The sequence below is a fragment of the Toxorhynchites rutilus genome, chromosome 2 (assembly GCF_029784135.1).
Source record: "Toxorhynchites rutilus septentrionalis strain SRP chromosome 2, ASM2978413v1, whole genome shotgun sequence".
Classification (NCBI taxonomy): Eukaryota; Metazoa; Arthropoda; class Insecta; order Diptera; family Culicidae; genus Toxorhynchites; species Toxorhynchites rutilus.
This window is the reverse complement of record NC_073745.1, coordinates 229,163,079-229,183,016: the sequence shown is the minus strand read 5'-3', so window position 1 is coordinate 229,183,016 and position 19,938 is coordinate 229,163,079. Positions and strand designations below refer to the sequence as shown.

The window sequence follows — 19,938 nt, the reverse complement described above, 5'->3', positions numbered from 1 at the left end:
GAAGTTTGCCGGCTCAGCTAGCAGAATATATTTCATTGGGGAAAAAAAAACAATTCATGATAGAAATTGCGCTGCGGTGGTGTGAATACGTAAGTACCAGACTTTCTTTCAACACTCTTCCTCTTTCATTCCTAATGAAAAATATTTTGTAATGATCCAGTGGTATTTGGAACGCACTATGGGATTGACCAATGTTTCGTTTCGATTACCTGGAACTGGTTAGAAATGACTATTTCAATCTCTACGACAATGGTGGACTATTTCCACGATGACACTTTTCGAAATTAGTTTCGGCATATGTCAAAGCACCACCCGCAGAGGACTAAAACGAACACAGTATAAGCTTTGCGGACTGATATTACGTTGGATTGGAAAGTAAAATAATACTCACAAATGTCATGTCCTCGATCTGGTAAAATAATTTATGCCCCCTGTTCATTAAGATCTTGTCAATGTTTGGTTTCGATTCAACACATTTCGCACGCGAAATCAGATCGCCAAGTTCCTTCAACAAATCAAGAGCTCCACGTGCTACTATTGTAGATGGCGAGCATCCCAAATAATTCAATGACTTTTTGTATCTGGCAGTCACCTGAACGAATAATTGCGTTATGAAATAAAAATTTAACATATTCTCAAGAACCGGACGATCAAATCCATTTCTTTGCAGAATTTCTCTCTCTTCATTCAGAAAAGTTGCGTAGTTGGTCATCAAAGTATCTCTCACTGTTCGCAATTTTTTCATGCGCTTGTCAACGGAGTTATGTTGATTCGTATCCATGATGTGCACCATAAATCCGAAAGCACTGGTGTCCGGTTTTTTGCAATAGTTGCAACCAATTGCAAAACTAACATTTCTGTCATGAAAATCAATTTCATCGTTCCATGGATATTGGATCTTTTCTTTCTGGACCATTTTTGTTAACATGTTTATGAGCGTCTCGAGATATGCCAGCATGTTGTTATCCAGTGCTATGGGATCCAATTTCCGTATTTCAGCTGCATAACATGGCAGACTCAAATTGAATGTTGCGATACGCTTTTTATGCTACGAACAAGAAAAATTAAGTGAAACTATTATCATGTTTTTAACGTTGAAGAAAATACCTTCTTTATACGATTTGCTTTCTTTCTCTCGAGTTTCGCCAGTTGATCCATGAATATGCAACCGATATTTCGGATATTTCTCTACAATAAATGAAAAAAGATACACAGTTCCGTCCAGTCAAATCGAATAAACTATACACTAAGAGAAATAATTAGTAAATATAACGAAGCCTTAAGGCTGATTTAAGTGCGATTCACATACAACATACACGTCACGTTCACGTCCCGTCACGTCACGACACGTCAATGATTCTACCATGCAATTCTCATGAAAACATTCACATACACCAGCAACGTAACGACCCGTCAGCATACGTTCAACGAAAACGACCGGCAGGGTTTGTAGAAAAGAATAATTGACGGAGACGGACGGCTCGTTTGGTTTTTGTCTGGGCTTTGTGTCTCGGCTTTTGTTTTGATTTGGTTATACAGTAATTTACATCAACATCGACATTAAGCTAATTGAACAGATCTGTGATGCAACACGTTTAATTAGACATTTTTACCTCTAGTTGGACATTTTTGTAAACATTGAGTTCGGGGCCCAAATTATGGCCCCACATTGAAAGTCGCCACCAGTCGCAAATGTCCAATTACTGGTCAAAACCGACTTCAATGCGACACTGAGTGGTGCCTCAGCATATCGCTTTATAAGTAACTTACTGTACTTTTTATGCGAACATATCTCTTAGCTCCAAATTTCGGAGTGAAAATTATTCGCGACTAGTTGAAAGAATTATTCTATTTATTATTATTATTGCATAAGTGTCGGACTACGGGGTTTAAGCATATAAATAATTGAATTCAATGATTCTCATTGAATTTTTCAAAATTTAGAACTGATTCTAGGCATGCTGATTTGAAAGAGGGCATTGCATTCGTTTGGCATTTGACGTGACGCTGCTGGTGGAAGCATTGACTGCATGTGTGAATTGGTGGAGACGTTGACGGAACGTAGACGTTCTTCTCCGTAACGTGCTATGTGAATCGCACATTAGACGATGCCAGTCAGCGCTCTAGTTGAAGTCAAGACGGGTCTATGGTACTAGGTGAGGCCGTTTCGTCACTAAGTTGGTTAGGGGAGCGGTATATGAAAACAGTACGGAAGAAAGTAGAAGGAGAATTATTTGCTTGTAGCGTGAAAGAGACAGACTGATCACGAGCGAGCTTCGGCACTAGCGTATTGTGTTTTGTTTACAAACAAAACACAGTAGACTTCCAAGATGGCTGAAGAGTTGTTTTAGCAAGTTGGCCCACCTTAGGATACACTTCTAGGCGCCTTGGTTGAAGTATCCAGTGAATAGAGAACAGACACTCTGTTCAAGTTAGAGGCCAATTACTTGTTCGATACTGGTACAAGTTACTTGAACAGAGTGTCTATTCTCTGTTCACTGGATACTTCAACTAGAGCGCTGACTGGCATCGTCTAAATCAGCCTTTATCTCCTTTTTCACCGCTTGTTTACATCGACGAATATATTTTTTTCCACTATGTTTCGTAGGAGAGTGCAAGACGGGTCTATGTTACTAGGTGAGGCCGTTTCGTCACTATGTTGATTAGGGGAGCGGTATATGAAAACAGTACGGAAGAAAGCAGAAGGGGAATTATTTGCTTGAAGCGTGAAAGAGACAGACTGATCACGAACGAGCTTGGGTACAAGCGTATTGTGTTTTGTTTACAAACAAAACACAGTAGACTTCCAATATGGCTGAAGAGTGGGTTTAGCCAAGACGGGTCTATGGTACTAGGTGAGGCCGTTTCGTCACTAAGTTGGTTAGGGGAGCGGTATATGAAAACAGTACGGAAGAAAGCAGAAGGGGAATTATTTCCTTGAAGCGTGAAAGAGACAGACTGATCAGGAGCGAGCTTCGGCACTAGCGTATTGTGTTTTGTTTACAAACAAAACACAGTAGATTTCCAAGATGGCTGAAGAGTGGTTTTAGCAAGTTGGCCCACCTTAGGATATACTTCTACGCGCCTTGGGTTTAGCAAGTTGGCCCACCTTAGGATATACTTCTAGGCGCCTTGGGAGAGTGTATGCATACTGATAGCTGATTTACACATTGACCAGTAATTGGCGCCTAAGTGGTGCGGACTCAATCCACTTCATTTTCAAGCAAATTCATGCATGTTTTCAAGCGATTTCTTGCAATAAATTCTCAGACCACCAGGGATGCCAGATTTACAAATATGTTTGTAAATTTACAGACATCTGTAAAACACTTTTCATTTTTGTTGTAGACTTTTTGGATACAAAAATATTTCACAGGTTTTGAAAAATAAGAGGCCTTCTTCATCACATCAAAGATATTCGACTCACCATATGACATTTTTCCATAGTTTTAATACAGAAAAGTTATTATATTTAGTTTATATCAATACACATGACGTTAGACCAGCACAATACTCAACCTGCGGCCCGGCAGTCTTTCTGGTTGGCCAATCTGGTGTGTATAAAGTTTGAAACTCGTACTTTTGCCATGACATCATTGCAGACGAAAGAGAGAATACGGTTATTCACAATTAATGAAAAATTGCATTCTCTGCAGGAAAGGAAAAATCTTGAATGAAAATTGTCTCTGATAATTATTTTCTGTTCTAGATAAGATTGTTTTGCTGAAATGCAAGGAGATTTATTGAAGAATATTTAAGTTAGGGTCAGGACTATGTCTTCTAAGTATTTAAACAACATCGAATAAAAATTTTCATTCTATTTTCAACAACTTACATTCGCTTTCGGGTCTGCTTATGACGAAATATGGGTTACTGTTCGATATTGTTACCACAGACATGGTTCATGGCCGTGTGGTGATCTAAAACTTGTATAGCCTTGCATGGCGGATGGAAAATATTCACTGCATTTTCTTATAAATTTCATCAACGACAAGACCGCAAGCTTTGGTGGATGTCCAATATATCAACGAAGAAATACTGATTTTTATAAAAATTAACAACGCGTATATATGTGTATGTATGTATGTGTAGATTGTTGAAACATTTAAACACACTTACAACACATAAGTTATTAAGTGGCCCGAAAAATCAATTTTTTCCACTTATTCCCAAAAATGACAAATGAAAATTAATAACTTTTGAATCACTGATTTAGAAGATCGACATATAAAATTGAACTAATGACCTAGCCTTTTAGTGAAAAATATTTAACTTGCGAAAAAAATGATTATGTTTTAGTAATTATTGATTGTAATCGTATTTTTATTTTTTTATGACTTTGGACTAGAGGGCGCCATATTTTTTTATATTTTTTCTTGAAAGCTGAGAATTTTTTACATAACATATATCGATATCAGAGATGCTATTTTTTTCGTTTTTTAGATATGATTTTACAAAGTTAACCGGTGGTTCGAAAAATCATTTTTCCCCCTTTGTCCAAAAATAATATTCTGCAAAAAATCATAACATTTTAACTTCTGAACCGATTTAGATGATCGATATATTAAATGGAAGCCAATAAGCAAAATTTGAAAAAATATCACACTTGCGGGAAGTTTGGATTCTAGAAGCGGGAATATTGATCGAAGACTTAAAACATGTTAAATTTACAAAGGTTATAACTTAAAAATGAGAATTATAGCATCTCTGATATCGAGATATGTTAGGTAAATAATCCTCAGCTTTCCATGAAAAATATAAAAAATTATAGCGCTCCTATCTTTAACCGAGAAAACTATGAAAAACTAACTGAATCAATAATTACAAATATGAAAAATTCAATTTTTTCGCAAAAGTAAAATTTTTCCATAGAAAAATAACTCGTAAGCTTCAATTTGATATGTCGATGATAGGAATCGGTCCAATAGTTCAAAAGTTATGACTTTTTGTAGTGGGAAAAATGGGGAAAAATTGTTTTCGAACCATCGATTAGTTCTGAAAAATCATATTTCAAAAACGAAAAAAAAGCATCTTTGATATCGAGATATTTTATGTAAAAATTCTCAGCTTTCAATTAAAAATATAGAAAAAAAAGCGCCCCCTAGTCCAAAGCCATGAATACATTGAAAAACGACTACAATCAATAATTGCGAAAATAGGATCCATATTACCTGCAATTTCAATATTTCTCAATTAAAGCTCATTGGCTTGAATTTGATATGTCGATCATCTAAATCGGTTAAGTGGTTCGAAAGTTATAAATTTTTGAAAAAAGTCATTTTTGAAAAAGTGGAAAAAAATAATTTTTTGGATCACCCTAAAATGGAAATGGGCACCCTAATGAAAAAATAAAAAAATACGAGTTTAATGTTTTGCGATAAAGAACAAAATTACCACTTTTGACGAAGATCTGAGAATCACTATATTGGTTTGGCATGGAATGGCTGTATATATATACAAAATACAATCTTACGTGCATCGCGATGTACAAAGTATTAATGAATATGTGAAAATTAACGTTAAAAAACATTTCTATAGATCTGTACACTTTTACAGACTTTTCCACATTTTTAACAGACATTCACATGTTTTTACAGACTTTTTTCAAAAATCATCTGGCATCTCTTCCTTCCACTTTTTATCGAATATTTTCAAATCGCAGGAGTAAACATTTACGTGACTCTGACTTCGTTTGTTTTTATTTCGTTCGGAAAAAACGTTATGTCAAAGGGAGGGGAGATTAAAAATGCGTTGCTCAGTGAAAGGTTGAGATGCTCTTTCAGAGATGCAATGGTTAATTAAACAATTGACGGAAAAATGTAGCTCGTTCATTTTATAATTCTAATTATTTTTGCCCTTGACAACAATACCTCTTTTATAGTGTTGATTATCATAAGAAAAATAACACTCCTGATCGTTGGATCTCTTTTGACATTTCAATTGGATCTTTTTTGACAGCCGTTTTGATTCAGTCCGCACTACCTAGATTGGCGCCAGTTACTTGAACGTCAACGGCACGCCATATTTAGATCACCAGTTGACTGGTGCTGTGCGTTTATACACATTTTCAGCAACTGGACAGCTTGGCTGTCACTTTATCCTCGATGACGAATGACAGTGGCGACATCTGGTGGCGATAACCATTTTGGGAGGCAAATTAATCTTTATCGGTTTTGTAGGCCCGGAGGCAGTTTTAAATTGTCAAAATTTGAATGAAAAATTTTACTTCTTGTTAATTTACTAATTAAAACACGTCGTACTGAACCTTCATCAGCTGTTTTTATATAAATGTCCTGATATTTCCATGATTTCATTGTCTATTATCATTTTCGCTTCACAAATCGAACACATGAAGCACAATGCCGTCAACGCGAATGGAGATTCTTCCATGTATACGTTGAGGGAATTGAATTTTATATTCCTTGTACCGTCGAACCATCCAGTGTTGGCAAATGTACAGATTTATCCGGAAAGGTATTTTTTTTTGTTTTGTTCTGTACAGTAAGAACACAGATTTTTCTCATAAAGCACCGATAGGAACTGTTTTTAAACGGTTTTATTTAGATTGCCCTGTAATTTGTATGTTTGTAACATGTTTGTCTGTAGCGCATTACCACATCGATAGAAATTTGAGCCCACACCTTGAACACACCTTTATCTCTGCAGTCATTATAAAACTAGGAATTTCATGATTTTAAAACTCCAAGATGGCTGCCGCTACAAAATGGCCGATTACATATTCTCCCAAACTCCTTCAATATGGGTATCAAATGAAAGGGCTTGACTAGTAGAACACAATTATTCATGAGGAATGCAAATCCAAAATGGCCGCCACCACAAAATGACGGATTACATATTTTCTCAAAACCCCATCAATATGGGTATCAAATGAAAGGGCTTGACTAGTAGAACACAGTTATTCATGAGAAATGCAAATCCAAAATGGCCGCCACCACAAAATGGCGGATTACATATTTTCTTTAAACCCGATCAATGTGGGTATCAAATGAAAGGGATTGACAGTTATTTATGAAAAATGCGAATCAAAAACGGCCACCACCACAAAATGGCGGATTACATATTTTCTTTAAACCCGATCAATATGGATATCAAATGAAAGGGATTGACTAGTAGAACACAGTTATTTATGAAAAATGCGAATCAAAAATGGCCGCCATCCTTGAATGACTTGGCATGAAGAACACGAAACATAATAAACAACATAAATTCAAAAAGGTCGCCGCCACTAAATAGTCGACTATGTATTTTTCGCAATTCCCTCAATATCGGTATCAAATAAAATGATTTGACTAATAGAATACAATACATCATGAGAATATTCCGAAGAAAATTAGGTAAGAAATAAACGTTGGATTTCCATTATCCACAGTTAGTTGTTTCATCATATACCCCACGATGTTATTTTAATCTCATCATTGCCCTAGATCAATGAAAGAACGGATGTGATAATTTACTTATTTTATTTCCTAGTTTCTCTACATTAAAACCATTCAAAAAATTTGTGTTTTTTCAATTTTTGTTTCTTACAAAGTAAGGTAAATATTTCGGAATATTTCGATGATGTACTGTATTCTATTAGTGAAATCATTTCATTTGGTACTAATATTGAGGGGATTGCAAAAAAAATACATAGTGGACCATTTTATGGCGGTGACCTTTTCGAAATTATGTTGTTCATAGTGTAGTGTACTCTCCAAATCAAACCATTCAGCAATTTTTTAGCGGCGGCTAAATCAAATTTTCCATGAACATGGAATACGCAGTTTTATAATGACAGTAGAATTAAAAGTATGTTTCGATGTTTGTTGGGATTTTTCATGATCTACTGTGTTCTACCAGTCGAGCATCTTCATTTGATACCCATATTGATGGGCTTTGAGAAAAACATGGCGCCATTTTATGATGGCGGTCATTTTGGATTTGCATTTTTCATAATTTTCCATAAATTTCTGAAAATATGTAATCCACCATTTTGTAGTGGCGGCCATTTTAGATTTGCATTTTTCATAAATAACTGTATTCTACTAGTCAAGCCCTTTCATTTGATACCAATATTGACCGGGTTTTGAGAAAATATTTGAACCACCGTTTTGTGGTGACGGCCTTTCTGGATTTGCATTTCTCATGAATAACTGTGTTCTACTAGTCAAGGCCTTTCATTTGATACCCATATTAAAAGGGTTTTGAGAAAATATGTGATCCGTCAATTTGTGGTGGTGGCCATTTCGGATTTTCATTTCTCATGAATAACTGTGTTCTACTAGTCAAGCCCTTTCATTTGATACCCATGTCGATGGGATTTTGAGAAAATATGTAATCCGCCATTCTGTGGTGCCGGCCATTTTGAATTTGCATTTCTCATGGATAACTGTGTTCTACTAGTCAAGTCCATTCATTTGATACCCATATTGATAGGGTTTTAAGAAAATATGTGATCCGCCATTTTGTGGTGGCGGCCATCGTGGATTTGTATTTCTCATGAATAACTGTGTTCTACTAGTTAAGCTCTTTCATTTGATACCCATGTTGATGGGATTTTGAGAAAATATGTAATCCGCATTCTGTGGTGGCGGCCATTTTGAATTTGCATTCCTCACGAATAATTGTGTTCTACTAGCCAAGCCCTTTCATTTGATACCTATATTGATAGGGTTTTGAGAAAATATGTGATCCGCCATTTTGTGGTGGCGGCCCTCGTGGATTTGCATTTTTCATGAATAACTGTGTTCTACTAGCCAAGCCCTTTCATTTGATACCTATATTGATAGGGTTTTGAGAAAATATGTGATCCGCCATTTTGTGGTGGCGGCCATTTTGGATTTGCATTTCTCATGAAAAACTGTGTTCTACTAGTCAAGCCCTTTCCTTTGATACCCATATTGATAGGGTTTTGAGAAAATATGTGAACCACCGTTTTGTGGTGACGGCCTTTCTGGATTTGCATTTCTCATGAATAACTGTGTTCTACTAGTCAAGGCCTTTCATTTGATACCCATATTAAAAGGGTTTTGAGAAAATATGTGATCCGCCATTTTGTGGTGGCGGCCATTTTGGATTTGCATTTCTCATGAAAAACTGTGTTCTACTAGTCAAGCCCTTTCATTTGATACCCATATTGATAGGGTTTTGAGAAAATATGTGAACCGCCATTTTATAGTGGCGGCCATTTTGGATTTGCATTTCTCATGAATAACTGTGTTCTACTAGTCAAGTCCATTCATTTGATACCCATGTTGATAGGGTTTTAAGAAAATATGTGATCAGTCATTTTGTGGTGGCAGCCATTTTGGATTTGTATTTCTCATGAATAACTGTGTTCTACTAGTTAAGCTCTTTCATTTGATACAAATATTGACCGGGTTTTGAGAAAATATGTGAACCACCGTTTTGTGGTGACGGCCTTACTGGATTTGCATTTCTCATGAATAACTGTGTTCTACTAGTCAAGCCCTTTCATTTGATACCCATGTTGATGGGGTTCTGAAAAAATATGTAATCCGCCATTTTGTAGTGGCCACCATCTTGGATTTGCATTTTTCATGAATAACTGTGTTCTACTAGTCAAGCCCTTTCATTTGATACCCATATTGATAGGGTTTTGAGAAAATATGTGAACCGCCATTTTATGGTGGCGGCCATTTTGGATTTGCATTTCTCATGAATAACTGTGTTCTACTAGTCAAGCCCTTTCATTTGATACATGTTGATGGGATTTTGAGAAAATATGTAATCCGCCATTCTGTGGTGCCGGCCATTTTGAATTTGCATTTCTCATGGATAACTGTGTTCTACTAGTCAAGTCCATTCATTTGATACCCATGTTGATAGGGTTTTAAGAAAATATGTGATCAGTCATTTTGTGGTGGCGGCCATTTTGGATTTGTATTTCTCATGAATAACTGTGTTCTACTAGTTAAGCTCTTTCATTTGATACCCATGTTGATGGGATTTTGAGAAAATATGTAATCCGCCATTCTGTGGTGGCGGCCATTTTGAATTTGCATTTCTCATGAATAACTGTGTTCTACTAGTCAAGCCTTTCCTTTGATACCCATGTTGATGGGATTTTGAGAAAATATGTGAACCGCCATTTTATGGTGGCGGCCATTTTGGATTTGCATTTCTCATGAATAACTGTGTTCTACTAGTCAAGCCCTTTCATTTGATACATGTTGATGGGATTTTGAGAAAATATGTAATCCGCCATTCTGTGGTGCCGGCCATTTTGAATTTGCATTTCTCATGGATAACTGTGTTCTACTAGTCAAGTCCATTCATTTGATACCCATGTTGATAGGGTTTTAAGAAAATATGTGATCAGTCATTTTGTGGTGGCGGCCATTTTGGATTTGTATTTCTCATGAATAACTGTGTTCTACTAGTTAAGCTCTTTCATTTGATACCCATGTTGATGGGATTTTGAGAAAATATGTAATCCGCCATTCTGTGGTGCCGGCCATTTTGAATTTGCATTTCTCATGGATAACTGTGTTCTACTAGTCAAGTCCATTCATTTGATACCCATGTTGATAGGGTTTTAAGAAAATATGTGATCAGTCATTTTGTGGTGGCGGCCATTTTGGATTTGTATTTCTCATGAATAACTGTGTTCTACTAGTTAAGCTCTTTCATTTGATACCCATGTTGATGGGATTTTGAGAAAATATGTAATCCGCCATTCTGTGGTGGCGGCCATTTTGAATTTGCATTTCTCATGAATAACTGTGTTCTACTAGTCAAGCCTTTCCTTTGATACCCATGTTGATGGGATTTTGAGAAAATATGTGAACCGCCATTTTATGGTGGCGGCCATTTTGGATTTGCATTTCTCATGAATAAAGCCGGGTTCAGACGGTGCGAGTAAGCATACGAGTCGGTCTAGTCAGTTACTGCAGTGCAGCTACTCACACCGTGTGAACACATCATGCCAGTTATTGTCATGTGTGATCCGGCGTGCGAGCTACTTCAAAGTTTTTTGAATTTACTCGCACTTGCATGCTTCACAACGTCAAAAACAGAATTTAGCGTTCGAATCAGTGATGCCAAATGTAATGAAATGTCTCTATTTTTAAGATATTTGAAAATATGTGAAGATATTTATAGACTTGAAAATTATTGGAAAAACAAATAAAACCCTCATAGTTTCTAAACGAAATAATTGTTATTTCGTTTTGCACGCTGGCGGGGCACGCTTTCTTTTTGAGATAGTTTTCTTGAGAATCTCTAATATAGAATCATTATCAGATCACAACTTACAAAAAAAAGTATTGTTCTAAGAAACAGAATACATATTCGATTTAAAAAAGTACATTTTCATTCATTATTAAAATTTTTGAAGCGTATTTATTGCACCTGCAAATCGACTATCATTTTCATTTCACAAAATAAATAAAATTAAAAAAAAAAATCTTTTAGACTACCATTTATAACATCACATCCTTTCGGAATTATCTGAGCTATGGATGTTTTCGAGATTCTAAAAAATATCGACAACAATCCCAACGATATTCCAAAACAAAGGCACATCAATGTCATTTCTAATTTAACTCTTGCAGGTACAGCATCCCTCATGACTGTATCTTGGCGTTGTATTCGTGGAGCAATTAAATCCAACAGTTTTTTCACTTGTTCAGGTGTTATTATCAACACTGCTCTGTAATCTCGGGGATCCTCATCGTAGAGTTCCTTCAATATTGTATTTGTTGCTCCTTTTCTTTGCATCTAATTCCTGGCCCGAATCCTTTTCTCTTTCTGCTTTTTCGGATAGTACCTTCAGTTCAAAGAAATTCAGCACAAAGTATGTATTTTTAAACACGATCAGCGTTTGTTTTGCTATAAAATTGTGTGATGATACATTCAACTGAAAACCTAAGATGAAAACTGCCAATAAAGAAGTCGATTTTGGACCAATCATTTGACAAATTCGGACCTGATTGCTGTTTCTGACTATTTGATGGACATTTGAAAAGTCGCCTGGCATCCCTGGTAAACCCGTGCCGTAGTATCTAGTTTCTCGCCAGCAGCTCACACTGTGTGAACGGACAAGGCGAGTCAACCAATTGTCAAGCGAGTCCACCGGGTCAGTAGCTGCTCATTGTCAAGTCAGCTACTAGCAACGTATAAATGGGCCTTAACTGTGTTCTACTAGTCAAGCCCTTTCATTTGATACATGTTGATGGGATTTTGAGAAAATATGTAATCCGCCATTCTGTGGTGCCGGCCATTTTGAATTTGCATTTCTCATGGATAACTGTGTTCTACTAGTCAAGTCCATTCATTTGATACCCATGTTGATAGGGTTTTAAGAAAATATGTGATCAGTCATTTTGTGGTGGCGGCCATTTTGGATTTGTATTTCTCATGAATAACTGTGTTCTACTAGTTAAGCTCTTTCATTTGATACCCATGTTGATGGGATTTTGAGAAAATATGTAATCCGCCATTCTGTGGTGCCGGCCATTTTGAATTTGCATTTCTCATGGATAACTGTGTTCTACTAGTCAAGTCCATTCATTTGATACCCATGTTGATAGGGTTTTAAGAAAATATGTGATCAGTCATTTTGTGGTGGCGGCCATTTTGGATTTGTATTTCTCATGAATAACTGTGTTCTACTAGTTAAGCTCTTTCATTTGATACCCATGTTGATGGGATTTTGAGAAAATATGTAATCCGCCATTCTGTGGTGCCGGCCATTTTTAATTTGCATTTCTCATGGATAACTGTGTTCTACTAGTCAAGTCCATTCATTTGATACCCATGTTGATAGGGTTTTAAGAAAATATGTGATCAGTCATTTTGTGGTGGCGGCCATTTTGGATTTGTATTTCTCATGAATAACTGTGTTCTACTAGTTAAGCTCTTTCATTTGATACCCATGTTGATGGGATTTTGAAAAATATATATATGACGCATTCTTGTGGTGGCTGACATTTTGGGTTTACATTTTTCATAAATAACTGTGTTCTACTGGTTAAGCCCTTTCATTTGATAGTCATATTGATGGGGTTCTGAAAAAATATGTAATCCGCCATTTTGTAGTGGCCACCATCTTGGATTTGCATTTTTCATGAATAACTGTGTTCTACTAGTCAAGCCCTTTCATTTGATACCCATATTGATAGGGTTTTGAGAAAATATGTGAACCGCCATTTTATGGTGGCGGCCATTTTGGATTTGCATTTCTCATGAATAACTGTGTTCTACTAGTCAAGCCCTTTCATTTGATACATGTTGATGGGATTTTGAGAAAATATGTAATCCGCCATTCTGTGGTGCCGGCCATTTTGAATTTGCATTTCTCATGGATAACTGTGTTCTACTAGTCAAGTCCATTCATTTGATACCCATGTTGATAGGGTTTTAAGAAAATATGTGATCAGTCATTTTGTGGTGGCGGCCATTTTGGATTTGTATTTCTCATGAATAACTGTGTTCTACTAGTTAAGCTCTTTCATTTGATACCCATGTTGATGGGATTTTGAGAAAATATGTAATCCGCCATTCTGTGGTGGCGGCCATTTTGAATTTGCATTTCTCATGAATAACTGTGTTCTACTAGTCAAGCCTTTCCTTTGATACCCATGTTGATGGGATTTTGAGAAAATATGTGAACCGCCATTTTATGGTGGCGTCCATTTTGGATTTGCATTTCTCATGAATAACTGTGTTCTACTAGTCAAGCCCTTTCATTTGATACATGTTGATGGGATTTTGAGAAAATATGTAATCCGCCATTCTGTGGTGCCGGCCATTTTGAATTTGCATTTCTCATGGATAACTGTGTTCTACTAGTCAAGTCCATTCATTTGATACCCATGTTGATAGGGTTTTAAGAAAATATGTGATCAGTCATTTTGTGGTGGCGGCCATTTTGGATTTGTATTTCTCATGAATAACTGTGTTCTACTAGTTAAACTCTTTCATTTGATACCCATGTTGATGGGATTTTGAGAAAATATGTAATCCGCCATTCTGTGGTGCCGGCCATTTTGAATTTGCATTTCTCATGGATAACTGTGTTCTACTAGTCAAGTCCATTCATTTGATACCCATGTTGATAGGGTTTTAAGAAAATATGTGATCAGTCATTTTGTGGTGGCGGCCATTTTGGATTTGTATTTCTCATGAATAACTGTGTTCTACTAGTTAAACTCTTTCATTTGATACCCATGTTGATGGGATTTTGAGAAAATATGTAATCCGCCATTCTGTGGTGCCGGCCATTTTGAATTTGCATTTCTCATGGATAACTGTGTTCTACTAGTCAAGTCCATTCATTTGATACCCATGTTGATAGGGTTTTAAGAAAATATGTGATCAGTCATTTTGTGGTGGCGGCCATTTTGGATTTGTATTTCTCATGAATAACTGTGTTCTACTAGTTAAGCTCTTTCATTTGATACCCATGTTGATGGGATTTTGAGAAAATATGTAATCCGCCATTCTGTGGTGGCGGCCATTTTGAATTTGCATTTCTCATGAATAACTGTGTTCTACTAGTCAAGCCTTTCCTTTGATACCCATGTTGATGGGATTTTGAGAAAATATGTGAACCGCCATTTTATGGTGGCGGCCATTTCGGATTTGCATTCCTCACGAATAATTGTGTTCTACTAGCCAAGTCCTTTCATTTGATACCAATATTGACCGGGTTTTAAGAAAATATGTGAACCACCGTTTTGTGGAGGCGGCCATTTTGGATTTGCATTCCTCATGCATAACTGTGTCCTACTAGTCAAGCCCTTTGATTTGATACCCATGTTGATGGGGTTTTGAGAAAATATGTAATCCGCCATTTTGTAGCAGCCGCCATCTTGGATTTTTAAAATAATGAAATACCCAGTTTTATAATGACTGCAGAGATAAAAGTGTGTTCCAAATTTCAGACCAATCGGTCAACAGGAAGGGGGTTAAATTTCTTTTAATGTGGTAAAGCGCTACAAACAAACATGTTACAAACATACAAACATACAAACATACAAATTACAGAGCAAGCCAAATAACACCGTTTAATAATTGTCTTCACCATAGCCGAAAATGATTTTTCCCTTCCAGTACAAATAAATATATGGCACCACTGAAACTGCCTGGCATTTCGATTTCACACAAATGTCTAATCAAGGCGCGTAGAAGTATATCCTAAGGTGGGCCAACTTGCTAAAATCACTCTTCAGCCATATTGGAAATCTACTGTGTTTTGTTTGTAAACAAAACACAATACGCTAGTGCCGAAGCTCGCTCCTGATCAGTCTGTCTCTTTCACGCTTCAAGGAAATAATTCCCCTTCTGCTTTCTTCCGTACTGTTTTCATATACCGCTCTCCTAACCAACTTAAGCCGGGTTCAGACGGTGCGAGTAAGCATACGAGTCGGTCTAGTCAGTTACTGCAGTACAGCTATTCACACCGTGTGAACACATCATGCCAGTTAGTGTCATGTGTGATTCGGCGTGCGAGCTACTTCAAAGTTTTTTGAATTTACTCGCACTCGCATCCCTAAAAACGTCAAAAACAGAATTTAGCGCTCGAATCAGGGATGCCAAATCTTTACATTGTCTTTACATGTCTCTATTTTTAAGATATTTGAAAATATGCGAAGATATTTATAGACTTGAAAATTATTGGAAAAACAAATAAAAACCTCATAGTTTCTAAACGGAATCGTTGTTATTAAACGGTTTTATTTAGCTTGCCCTGTAATCTGTTTGTATGTTGGTATGTTTGTTTGTTTGTAAGATGTTTGTCTGTAGCGCTGACCCACATCAATAGAAATTTGACACCCTTCCTGTTGACCGATTGATCTGAAATTTGGAACACACCTTTATCTCTGTAGTCATTACAAAACTGCGTATTTCATGACCTTTAAAATCCAAGATGGCGGCCGCTACAAAATGGCGGATCCCTTTCTTCCTCAAAACCTCATCAATGTGGGTTTTCCAAAACCCCATCAATATGGGTATCAATTGGAAGGGCTTGACTAGCAGACTACGGTTATTTAAGGAAAATTCAAATCCAAGATGGCTGCCACTTCAAAATGGCGGACTACATATTTTCTAAAAACCCTATTATTATGGGTATCAAATGGAAGGGCTTGACTAGTAGAACACGATTATTTATGAAAAATGCAAATCCATCAAAATTCTACCAAAAGGCGGACTACATATTATGTCAAAACCCCAATAATATGGGTATCAAATGAAAGGGCTTGACTAGCAGAATACGGTTATTTATGATAAATGTAAATCCAAGATGGCTGCCACTACAAAATGGCGGACTACATATTTTCTAAAAACCCTATTATGTGTATCAAATGAAAGGGCTTGACTAGTAGAACACAGTTATTCATGAAAAATGCAAATCTATGATGGCTGCCACTATCAAATGGCGGGCTGCATATTTTCTCATTTTCGATTAATATGGGTATCAAATGAAAGGGCTTGAATAGTAGATCACAGTAGATCATGAAAAATAAAAATCCAAGATGGCCGCAATCACAAAATAGCAAATTACTTTATTAAACGGTTTTATTTAGCTTGAACTGTTCGTATGTATGTTTGTATGTCTGTAGGATTGTCCCACATTAATAGAACTGGGAACTGACCGAATTTATAAAATACCTTTATCTCTGCTGTCATTTTAAAACTGCTTATCTTGAAAAATCCAATTTGGCCGCCGCTTCAAAATAGCTGATTCCATATCATCTCAAAAGAAAAAGGTTGATTGAGATATGTGTATCAAACCAACGAACTTGACTTGGAGAACAAACTATGTATTTTCTGCAATCCATTCAATATCGGTATCAAATGAAATTTTTTGACTAATAGAATACAGTACAATGGCTTTATTGTAGAGAAATATTCTAATGAAACAGATAATGTACTAAAAACTAGAAAATAAAATGAGTAAAAAAAACTTTTTAAGTTAAACGGTTTATTTGTGATTAAACATAATAATGTACTAAAAGCAAGACAATAATTAGGCAAGTAGCAGTTAGAAGTTATCACACCTCTCCTTCATTAGTCTAAGACATTGATAAGACTAAAATAAAATCGTGGGGCACGTTGGATTTTCATTATCCACAATTAGTGACTTCATCATATGTCCTACGATTTTATTTTAGTCTCATCAATGCCCTAGACTAATGAAGGAGAGGTGTGATAACTTCTAACTGCTACTTGCCTAATTATTTTCTAGCTTTTAGTACATTATTATGTTTAATCACAAATAAACCGTTTAACTTTACTCATTTTATTTTGTTTTGCACGCTGGTGGGGCACGTTTTCTTTTTGAGATAGTTTTCTTGTGATTCTAAATATAAAATCATTATGGGCCACAATTTTCGTTCAAAATTCAGTAGTAGATTTTAAGTAGATTTTCATTCATTATTTTAGTTTTTGAGTCGTATTTATTCCTCCTGCAAATCTACTATCATTTTCATTTCACAAATTGGTACACGAAGCTGCTGTCAAGGCGAAATAAATCAAATTTTGAAAAATCTTTTAGACTGCCATTTGTAGCACCACATACTTTCAGAATTATTCTAGCTATGGATGCTTTCGAGATTCTAAAAAAATATCGACAATAATCTGAACGATATTCCAGAAGAAAGGCACATCATTTCTAATTTCACTCATGTAGGTATAGCATCCCTCATGTGTGTATCTTGGTGTTGTATTTGTGGAGCAATTAAATCCAACATTTTTTCACTTTTTCAAGTGTTATTCTCAACACTGCTTTGTACTCTCGGGGATCATCATCGTAGAGTTACTTCAATGTTGTATTTGTTGCTCCTTTTTTTTGCATCCAATTCCTGGCCCGAACCCTTTTTTCTTTCTGCTTTTTCCGGATAGTACCTTCAGTTCAAAGAAATTCAGCACAAAATATTTTTAAACACGGCCAGCGTGTGTTTCGCGATAAAATTGTGTAATGATAAATTCAACTAAAAACCTAAGACGAAAACTGCCAATAAAGAATTCGATTTCGGATCAATCATCTGACAAATTCGGACCTGATTGCTGTTTCTGACTATTTGATGGACATTTGAAAAATCGCCTGGCATCTCTGGTAAACCTGTGCCGTAGTATCTAGTTTCTTGCCAGCAGCTCACATTGTGTGAACGGACAAGGCATGTCAACCATTTGTTAAGCGAGTTCACCGGGTCAGTAGCTGTTCACTGTGAAGTCAGCTACTAGAAACGTATAAATGGGCCTTTAAGGCCCATTTATACGTTGCTAGTAGCTGACTGACTGAATGAGCAGCTACTGACCCGGTGAACTCGCTTGACAATTGGTTGACTCGCCTTGTCCGTTCACACGGTGTGAGCTGTTGACACGAAACTAGATACTGCAGCATTGGCTTACCAGGGATGCCAGATGATTTTTCAAATGTCCATCAAATAGTCAGGAACAGCAATCAGGTCCGAATATGACAGATGATTGATCCGAATTCGACTCCTCTATAGGCAGTATTCGTCTCAGGTTTCCAGTAGCACACTGTTGGATTTCATTGGTCCAAAAATACAACGCCGAGATACACTCATGAGGGATGCTATACCTGCAAGAGTGAAATTAAAAAACGACATTGATGTGCCTTGCTTCTGGAATATCGTTCAGATTGTTGTCGTTATTTTTTAGAATCTCGAAAGCATTCATAACTAAGATAATTCCGGAAGTATGTGATGCTATAAATGACAACATTGAAGATTTTTTTAAATTTTATTTAGTTCGCCTTGCCAGCAGCTTCGTGTACCAATTTGTGAAATAAAAATGATGGTAGATTTGCAGGTGGAATAAATACGCGTCAAAAATTTAAATAATGAATGGAAATGTACTTTTTAAAATCGAATATGTATTGTGTTTTTTAGAACAATACTTTCTTTGCAAGTTGTGAGAGAATTTTGAATGAAAGTTGTGCCTGATAATGATTCTATATTAGAGATTCTCAAGAAAACTATCTCAAAAAGAAAGCATGCCCAGCCAGCGTGCATATCAAAATAACAACGATTTCATTTAGAAACTATGAGGGTTTTATTTGTTTTTCCAATAATTTTCAAGTCTATAAATATCTTCGCATATTTTCAAATATTTAAAAAATTGAGACATGTCTTTACATTTGGCATCCCTGATTCGAACGCTAAATTCTGTTTTTGACGTTTTGAGAGATGCGAGTGCGAGTGAATTCAAAAAACTTTGAAGTAGCTCGCACGCCGGATTACACATGACACTAACTGGCATGATGTGTTCACACGGTGTGAGTAGCTGCACTGCAGTAACTGACTAGACCGACTCGTATGCTTACTCGCACCGTCTGAACCCGGCTTTAAGGCCCATTTATACGTTGCTAGTAGCTGGCTTCACAATGAGCAGCTACTGACCAGGTGAACTCGCTTGACAAATGGTTGACTCGCCTTGTCCGTTCACACAATGTGAGCTGCTGGCAAGAAACTAGATACTACGGCACAGGTTTTCCAGAGATGCCAGGCGGTTTTTCAAATGTCCATCAAATCGTCAGAAACAGCAATCAGATCCGAATTTGTCAGATGATTGATCCGAAATCGACTTCTTTATTGGCAGTTTTCGTCTTAGATTTTCAGTTGAATTTATCATTACACAATTTTATCGCTAAACACACACTGGCCGTGTTTAAAAATACTTTGTGCTGAATTTCTTTGAACTGAAGGTACTATCCGGAAAAAGCAGAAAGAAAAAAGGATTCGGTCCAGGAATTGGATGCAAAAAAAAGGAGCAACAAATACAATATTGAAGTAACTCTACGATGATGATCCCCGAGAGTACAGAGCAGTGTTGAGAATAACACCTGAAAAAGTGAAAAAACTGTTGGATTTAATTGCTCCACAAATACAACGCAAGATACACTCATGAGGGATGCTATACCTACATAAGTGAAACTAGAAATGT

At 36.5% G+C, this 19,938-nt stretch overlaps 1 protein-coding gene across 1 annotated transcript; it reads right to left on the bottom strand.

Moving 5' to 3' along the window:
* Positions 1 to 1,350, bottom strand: LOC129768688 (uncharacterized). The gene is made up of 3 exons (XM_055770478.1): positions 1,108 to 1,350; positions 392 to 1,048; positions 1 to 322 (listed from the first exon to the last, which is right to left on the bottom strand). The coding sequence occupies exons 1-3, from the start codon at positions 1,156 to 1,158 to the stop codon at positions 242 to 244; spliced, it is 789 nt and encodes a 262-aa protein (XP_055626453.1). The 5' UTR covers positions 1,159 to 1,350; the 3' UTR covers positions 1 to 241.
* Between the last annotated feature and the right edge of the window lie 18,588 nt (positions 1,351 to 19,938).

What these genes read in the sequence shown, in the direction of transcription:
- LOC129768688 (XM_055770478.1), bottom strand. Translation starts at nt 1,158, where the DNA reads ATGGATCAACTGGCGAAACTCGAGAGAAAGAAAGCAAATCGTATAAAG. An exon ending in AAGCAAATCGTATAAAGAAG is followed by an intron (nt 1,049 to 1,107) that starts GTATTTTCTTCA and finishes TCTTGTTCGTAG; the next exon opens with CATAAAAAGCGTATCGCAAC. An exon ending in AGATCGAGGACATGACATTT is followed by an intron (nt 323 to 391) that starts GTGAGTATTATT and finishes TGTTCGTTTTAG; the next exon opens with TCCTCTGCGGGTGGTGCTTT.